Below are 8,042 nucleotides of genomic sequence, written 5' to 3'. Positions count from 1 at the left end.
AAAGAAGACGCTCGCGTTCTAGGAGATTGGCTATAAAATTTGAGAAATCGTTTGAATAGAGATGTTCATATATCCCGGGAACACAATTCTATGGCACAGTTTTGGGTAGATCATCCACTGAGAGGAAGAACAACCAACGGAGATGCGACGGGTGATGGCTGCGACATGCTGTGGTTGGCAATGGCATTCTGGTCGTGTCGCTACACAAACAGGGATGGGCTCCTAGGGTCACGTAGAAGACTCAATGGGAAACACCGTGACGCGGTTTGTGCATCAATACGGCTTTCCAATTGACAGAGAATGCGAATGCAAATCCGGTGCGCGCATAGAACGAGTCCAGAAACCGGATAGCGGGTATGTCGACCTTGATTTCGATAGTTTGGCTGCTCTACTGGACGACCTGGTTGGTGAGAGAGTGGGGAACATCATGGGACATGCACCGGTGAAAGGGCTTGGTGATTTGACCTCTGGTCGGTCAGGAATGTCGATGCAAATTGCCTATAGCGCGTGATAAGCACACGCCTAGGCAGCACGTGTAGCAAGTTGTTGTGGCCCGATCTTCTCGTAGGATCTGCAAACTTGATAAATTATCGCTGCGTGACCTGGTGAAGAGGCAGCGCACCGCGAGGCTGTCCACGCGACGAACTACCGAGACAATCACCCTTCCACGTATCGACGAAACAGCCCACGCAATCACGCCCTATAGACGTGAAGGCACGAACTGGGTGAACCGCAGTTCGGCGTTCTACAACTCCCTCAGGGGTCGAAAGAACAAATGTTGCAAGCCTCTCAAGACTCACGCATAAACAAACTCCACGAATTTGTGTATTCTGAATTCAATAAAAATAAGATCTGTCTTTTCATTGTCTAGTACAAGATATAGAGATAGGGGCGTTCAGCTTTGAGTAAATGGCTGCATGCGCATGCTCTAATGGATTTCGTGGCTGGTTCGCGCGTCTTTTCAGCTTCTGGCAGCAGTTACTAAAATGAGCATAACTCCTTATTGGGACGTCCAAATAATGAACCGTTTGATGGGCTGGAAAGTAGACTTGAAGACGCTTCCATCCACTTATAGAACACCGTCTAACTCCTTGTATTCTGTCCGCAGTGATGCTTGGAATTCGTACCATGTGTCAGTCATCTAGCTTCTGGTTGCATTCCCATGCTAAGGTAATGAACCACCATTTTATTCATGCACACCATAGGCTTCTTGGTTCAGATGTCCAGAGGCTTGAATCCATCTTGATCCCATGCTGGTTCATACACTCCATCATTCCTAAGGACATTGAAACAAGAACTCAAAAGCATAGGCTCATTCAACATAGACTGATTATTAAACATAAGGTTAGCGTTCACCTGAGAATGAATTTCCTTCTGCAATTGTTTAGCTCTACTCCTTGTAATTGGACCAGCTATATCAAGTGGAGTTTCATTTGAAGATGAGTGAATGCTAGGCATGTCCTCATTAGCCTCCCCCTCTTGAGAAGGAGTCGTCCTCGACTCAGGCTCACCAACAAATGGAAGCAAGTCTTTGACATTGAATGTTGTACTCACATTGGAATATTCAGGTGGCAGCTCAATTTTGTAAGCATTATCATTTATCTTTTGGAGAACCTTGAACGGACCATCACCCCGAGGAGATAACTTACTCTTACGCTGTTGGGGAAAGCGATCCTTTCGTAGATGCAACCATACAAGATCTCCTGGCTGAAATGTAACCTTCTTCTTACCTTTGTTTGCTTGCTTTGCATATTGTGCTGATTTCTTCTCAATATTCTTTCTTGTCTCCGCATGTAACCGCTTGATAAAGTCTGATCTTTTTGTGGCATCCAAGTTAACTTGTTCCTGTAATGGTAAAGGCAAAAGATCCATGGGAGTATGCGGTTTAAACCCATAAACTATTTCAAATGGACAAGAGTTTGTTGTGGAATGGACTGCCCTGTTATAAGCAAATTCAACATGTGGAAGGCAGTCTTCCCAGAGCTTCAAATTCTTTTTCAACACAGCACGCAACATGGTTGACAAGGTACGGTTGACAACTTCAGTTTGCCCATCCGTTTGTGGATGACAAGTGGTTGAAAATAACAACTTTGTGCCAAGCTTAGCCCACAATGTCTTCCAAAAGTAGCTGAGAAATTTTGTATCCCGGTCTGAAACAATAGTCTTTGGAACTCCATGTAAACGAACAATCTCCCTGAAAAACAAATCAGCAACGTGTGAAGCATCATCGCTCTTATGACAAGGGATAAAATGTGCCATTTTAGAAAAGCGATCTACAACAACAAAAATAGAATCCCTCCCCCTCTGAGACCGAGGTAACCCCAGAACAAAGTCCATAGATATATCTTCCCAAGGTACATGTGGAATAGGTAATGGAGTATATAAACCATGGGGATTGAGGCGGGACTTAGCTTTCAAGCAAACGATGTAGCACCCAACGTGCCGCTGGACATCACGTCGCATATGTGGCCAAAAGAAATGATCGGAGAGCATGTCCAATGTCTTTTTGACACCAAAATGACCAGCTAGTCCACCTTCATGTGCTTCCTGCAAAAGAACTGGGCGAATCGAACAAGCTGGGATGCATATTTTGTTAGTCCGAAATAAGAAGCCATCATGCACATAATATTTATCCCAACCTTTTCCATCAATGCAACGAGAGAAAGGTTCTTTAAAATCAGCATCAGCAGCATAAAGTGTTTTAATGGATTCCAAACCAAGCACTTTTGTATCTAGTTGTGTAATCAATGCACATCTTCTAGACAAGGCATCGGCAACAATGTTATCTTTACCACGCTTATGTTTGACAACATAGGGAAACGTTTCAATGAACTCAATCCATTTAGCATGTCGACGGTTCAGCTTGCCTTGGCTTTTAAGATATTTCAAAGCTTCATGATCAGAATGGATTACAAATTCTTTAGGGAACAAGTAATGTTGCCAAACTTCCAAAACACGAACTAACGCATAAAGCTCCTTGTCATAAACTGAGTAATTTAGATGTGGACCATTTAGCTTTTCAGAAAAGTAGGCAACAGGTTTACCTTCTTGCAGCAGTACACCTCCTATGCCAATACCACTTGCATCACATTCGATCTCAAATGTCTTACCAAAATCAGGAAGTTGTAGCAGCAGTGCTTCACAAAGCTTTGTTTTCAGCTCATTGAAGGCTTGGTCTTGTTCATCTCCCCACTTGAATGGAACATCCTTCTTTGTCAAATTATTGAGGGGTGCAGCGATCATGCTGAAATCTTTAACAAAACGCCTGTAAAAACCTGCAAGACCATGAAAGCTTCGAACTTGGCTCACATTTACCGGTGTAGGCCAATCCTTTATTGCTTTAACCTTCTCTTCATCAACCTGAATACCATCTGCGGAAACAACAAAGCCAAGGAAAACAACACGGTCTGTGCAAAAGGTGCACTTAGCAATGTTGCCATACAATTTCTCTTCCCTCAAAACAGCAAGTACTTGACGGATATGATCAAGATGTTCATCAAATGATTTGCTATAGATCAGAATATCATCAAAATAAACAACTACAAACTTGCCAATGAAAGCTCGTAAAACATGATTCATTAAGCGCATAAAAGTTGAAGGAGCATTTGTCAAGCCAAATGGCATCACAAGCCATTCATAGAGACCAAATTTAGTTTTAAACGCTGTTTTCCATTCATCACCAAGTTTCATGCGGATTTGATGATAACCACTACGCAAATCTATCTTGGTGAAAATGATAGAACCACTCAATTCATCTAACATGTCATCAAGTCGTGGAATGGGATGGCGATATCGAACAGTTATAGCATTGATAGCACGACAATCAACACACATGCGCCAAGAGCCAGCTTTCTTTGGGACTAAAAGAACGGGAACTGCACATGGTGATAAGGATTCACGAACATACCCTTTGTCCAAAAGCTCTTTTACCTGTCGCTGAATTTCCTTTGTTTCTTCAGGATTGGTGCGGTAGGCTGGACGATTTGGAAGCGAAGCACCTGGTACTAAATCAATTTGATGCTCAATTCCACGGAGTGGAGGAAGTCCAGCTGGTATCTCATCGGGAAAAACATCTTCGAAGTCCTGTAAGAGATCAAGAACAACACTAGGCAGCGATGAAGGTAAATTGTTAGTTGAAAGTAGGACCTCCTTGTGCAAGAGCACAAAGAATGGGGCTGTGGTGTTTCTCACTTCTCTCAAATCACTCTTGCTCACAAAGAGACACTCAGTGTGGCGTGGCTGTTTAGGATTGGCATGAGGTTTTATGTGGCTGGATGGGTTAGAACTCTCTCCCTTACTTGGGTTGGGGGTCTCACTCAATTTTCTTTTGTCTGATTCCTCTCTTTTCTTGCGAGCCATATCTGAAGTATGTATCTCCTCTGGAGATAATGGAACAAGAACCACCTTCTTGTCATTGTGAATGAAAGTGTATTTGTTAGACTGTCCAAAATGCACCGAGTCCACATCAAATTGCCAGGGCCGACCAAGCAGCAAATGGCATGCTTGCATGGGGACAATATCACAATCAACCTCTCCATGATAATCACCAATAGAAAATGACAAACGAATCATCGCTGAAACCTTAACTGTCCCAGAATTATTCAACCATTGCATATGGTATGGATGTGGATGGCGACGTGGCTGCAAACCAAGCTTATCAACAAGCAAAGCACTAACAATATTATTGCAGCTCCCACCATCTATGATGAAACGGCACACTTGTCCTTTCACTTTGCATCGGGATTGAAACAAATTATGGCGTTGTCCTTGTTCAGCAGCAACAAATTGAGTGGAAAGAACTCGCCTAACCACCAAAGAAGGAGATGGTGTGTTCATTATAGAAGGCTTCAAATCAGGAAAATCAGCAAGCAACTCATCAAAATCAGCACTAGTAATCTCGTCGGAAGATGGAGAAACTACATCGTGTAATATGTCATTGTGAGCAAAAGTTGGAATAGGTTGAATGGCTAAACAATTCAGACCTAGCTCAAATGTACCATCCTCTGCTGAATACTCACAAGTGTCAAGATTAAGATCTGCAAATACAGTGGTAAACTCGTCCTCCTCTTCACTTTGTGAATCATAAGAACCATCAGCAAGTGCAATAATAGTATGACGATTGGGACATTCAGCTTGCTTATGCCCATGACCACCACACTTAAAGCACTCAATCTTGCTTGTCTTGCGTTGGGTGGCTGCAGTAGAAGAAGTGGGCTGATTTGAACTCACAGCTTTACCTTTCGCATCCAATTGTTTCGAAGAAGTTGGAATAGATCTATTTGCTCCACGAGATGAGGATTTGGGCGTTGCAGCTCCTTGCTGTTGGAATTGAGGCGTGACATCCCCTTGCTGTTGGGAATGACGCCATGAAGCATTGTATTTGTAAGACGTAGCAACTTACCGTTCAGCCCTCTTTGCAAAATGAACCAACTCAGTGAGACAAGTGTAATTTGTCATATCCACTTTATCAGCAATGGATTTATTGAGGCCAACCATAAACCGGGCCATTGTGGATTCCTCATCTTCAGTTATCCCTGTACGAAGTAAACACATTTCCAATTCTTGAAAATATTCATCAACAGTACGAGTACCTTGCACAAGACGTTTCAGCTTCAAATGTAGGTCACGAGAATAATATGCAGGAACAAAACGACGTCGCATTTCCCTCTTCATGTCTTCCCAAGTTATACGGTCATGCCCAACTCTATGATATTCAGTACGGATCTGATTCCACCAAGTTATGGCATAGCCTTTGAACTCAATGGCTGCAAGCTTTGCCTTCTTTTCAGCAGGGTATTCATACAAATCAAATAGTTGCTCCACTTTGGTTTCCCATTCAAAGTAATCATCAGCATTCTCCTTGCCGCTGAATGGAGGAATGGACACTTTAACCTTGCCCAAACCATCATCATTGTGACGTCGTTCATGATGACGCCGACGGTGATCACCATAACGACCATGGGTTCCAAAACGGCCAAAGTTGTCACCACCATGATCATCATATGCACCACGGCGACCATAAGGATCACCTCCATGTTCAGCACTATAATTTGAAAACGTTTCAGCATCAAAATCAGGAGGATGCCCAACAGGGACACGTCGTGCACGACCAAAACCAGCAGCAAATCCTCGGCCACGGCCACCTGCAAAGTTATCAAAACCAGCAGCGAATCCTTGGCCACGACCACCACCACCGCCACCGGCATGTTGATCATCATCCTCAATGTGTTCATCATCATGAGGTGGATGCTCCCCGTGTTGCTGCTGTAGTGATTGTTGAAGCGCTTGCATCCCTTGCATCAATTGTTGCATTTGTGCACGCACTTCCTGAATTTCTTGAGCAGAAACAGTGTGAGAAGGGGAATCTTCATTTCCTGCCATGTTAGTAACAAAGGGAGAAAGTAATAGGACAAAATATATGTGGAATCACTCCCTCACCACTTACAAAACAAGTTCTTTCTCTCCCTGAAAAGAGCAAGAACCGGGGCTGCAATTTGTAGTGGAAGAGTGATTGTAACAGCGACGACGGTGCAACAACTCACGGTGCTTTTTAAGTGGAGCTTGGTGGGGTAATATGTAAGTGGAATGCGGTGAAAAATGTAGTGATGCAAAACCGAATAATAATCCAAGAACACAAGTCTAAGTTGCTGAATATAAAGGAAAAGATGCACAAAGAAAGGAACAAGATGTAGGAAGTGGATAGATGAACACCAATTGCACCAAACAAAACTTGTTGCTGCCCAAACCCCTTTTTGGTGTGCTGAACACAATTCTCTTTTATTTCTTTTCTTTCCTTTTTTTTTTTTTTGAACAAGAACTCGTTGTTTTCAGTCCTTCTTTTGACCAATATACATCTTTTCTTTTAACATTTGTGACAACACAGCACAACTTTCAACTGAGGGGGCGCACAAGGATCAACCAAGATGGATGGTGCAGCACAAAAACAAGAAACTCGGGAGGGGAATATGTGGCGGGTAGAAAACAAGGGTGGGACGGGTGGGTATTTTTTTGTTTATATATATGTAGCAAGCAATGACGATCAGATCAAGGATGGGATGGAACAAAGATATCAGCTAGAACGATGAGGGGGAAAAAAATTCAGCAACTAGACAAATCTTAAAGGATTAAAACTCGATAAAGCAAACTACAAAATCAGTAGCACGTATGAATTTGGGCTGTAGGTTTTCTTTTTGGCTATTAGTGGACAGTAGGTATATAAAATCTATCCTACCAAAAACAAGAACAATCCTACTGAGGAAACGGAGGCTTTGATACCAGATGATAAGCACACGCCTAGGCAGCACGTGTAGCAAGTTGTTGTGGCCTGATCTTCTCGTAGGATCTGCGAACTTGATAAATTGTCGCTGCGTGACCTGGTGAAGAGGCAGCGCACCGCGAGGCTGTCCACGCGACGAACTACCGAGACAATCACCCTTCCACGTATCGACGAAACAGCCCACGTAATCACGCCCTATAGACGTGAAGGCACGAACTGGGTGAACCGCAGTTCGGCGTTCTACAACTCCCTCAGGGGTCGAAAGAACAAATGTTGCAAGCCTCTCAAGACTCACGCATAAACAAACTCCACGAATTTGTGTATTCTGAATTCAATAAAAATAAGATCTGTCTTTTCATTGTCTAGTACAAGATATAGAGATAGGGGCGTTCAGCTTTGAGTAAATGGCTGCATGCGCATGCTCTAATGGATTTCGTGGCTGGTTCGCGCGTCTTTTCAGCTTCTGGCAGCAGTTACTAAAATGAGCATAACTCCTTATTGGGACGTCCAAATAATGAACCGTTTGATGGGCTGGAAAGTAGACTTGAAGACGCTTCCATCCACTTATAGAACACCGTCTAACTCCTTGTATTCTGTCCGCAGTGATGCTTGGAATTCGTACCATGTGTCAGTCATCTAGCTTCTGGTTGCATTCCCATGCTAAGGTGATGAACCACCATTTTATTCATGCACACCATAGGCTTCTTGGTTCAGATGTCCAGAGGCTTGAATCCATCTTGATCCCATGCTGGTTCATACACTCCAT

At 43.3% G+C, this 8,042-nt stretch overlaps 1 protein-coding gene across 1 annotated transcript; it reads right to left on the bottom strand.

Annotated features, from left to right (window-relative positions):
- Positions 1–1,215: 1,215 nt before the first annotated feature.
- On the bottom strand, positions 1,216–6,381 carry LOC133923117 (uncharacterized). Its single transcript, XM_062368562.1, has 6 exons — positions 5,592–6,381; positions 5,402–5,534; positions 5,238–5,349; positions 4,998–5,136; positions 3,931–4,916; positions 1,216–3,723 (listed from the first exon to the last, which is right to left on the bottom strand). Exons 1-6 carry the CDS (start codon positions 6,379–6,381, stop codon positions 1,216–1,218), a joined length of 4,668 nt encoding a protein of 1,555 aa, XP_062224546.1.
- Positions 6,382–8,042: the final 1,661 nt, after the last annotated feature.

Source organism: Phragmites australis, chromosome 6 (genome assembly GCF_958298935.1).
Source record: "Phragmites australis chromosome 6, lpPhrAust1.1, whole genome shotgun sequence".
In the NCBI taxonomy this organism is placed as follows: Eukaryota; Viridiplantae; Streptophyta; class Magnoliopsida; order Poales; family Poaceae; genus Phragmites; species Phragmites australis.
Note: the sequence above shows the minus strand (reverse complement) of the source record. Positions and strands in the feature narration are given on the sequence as shown.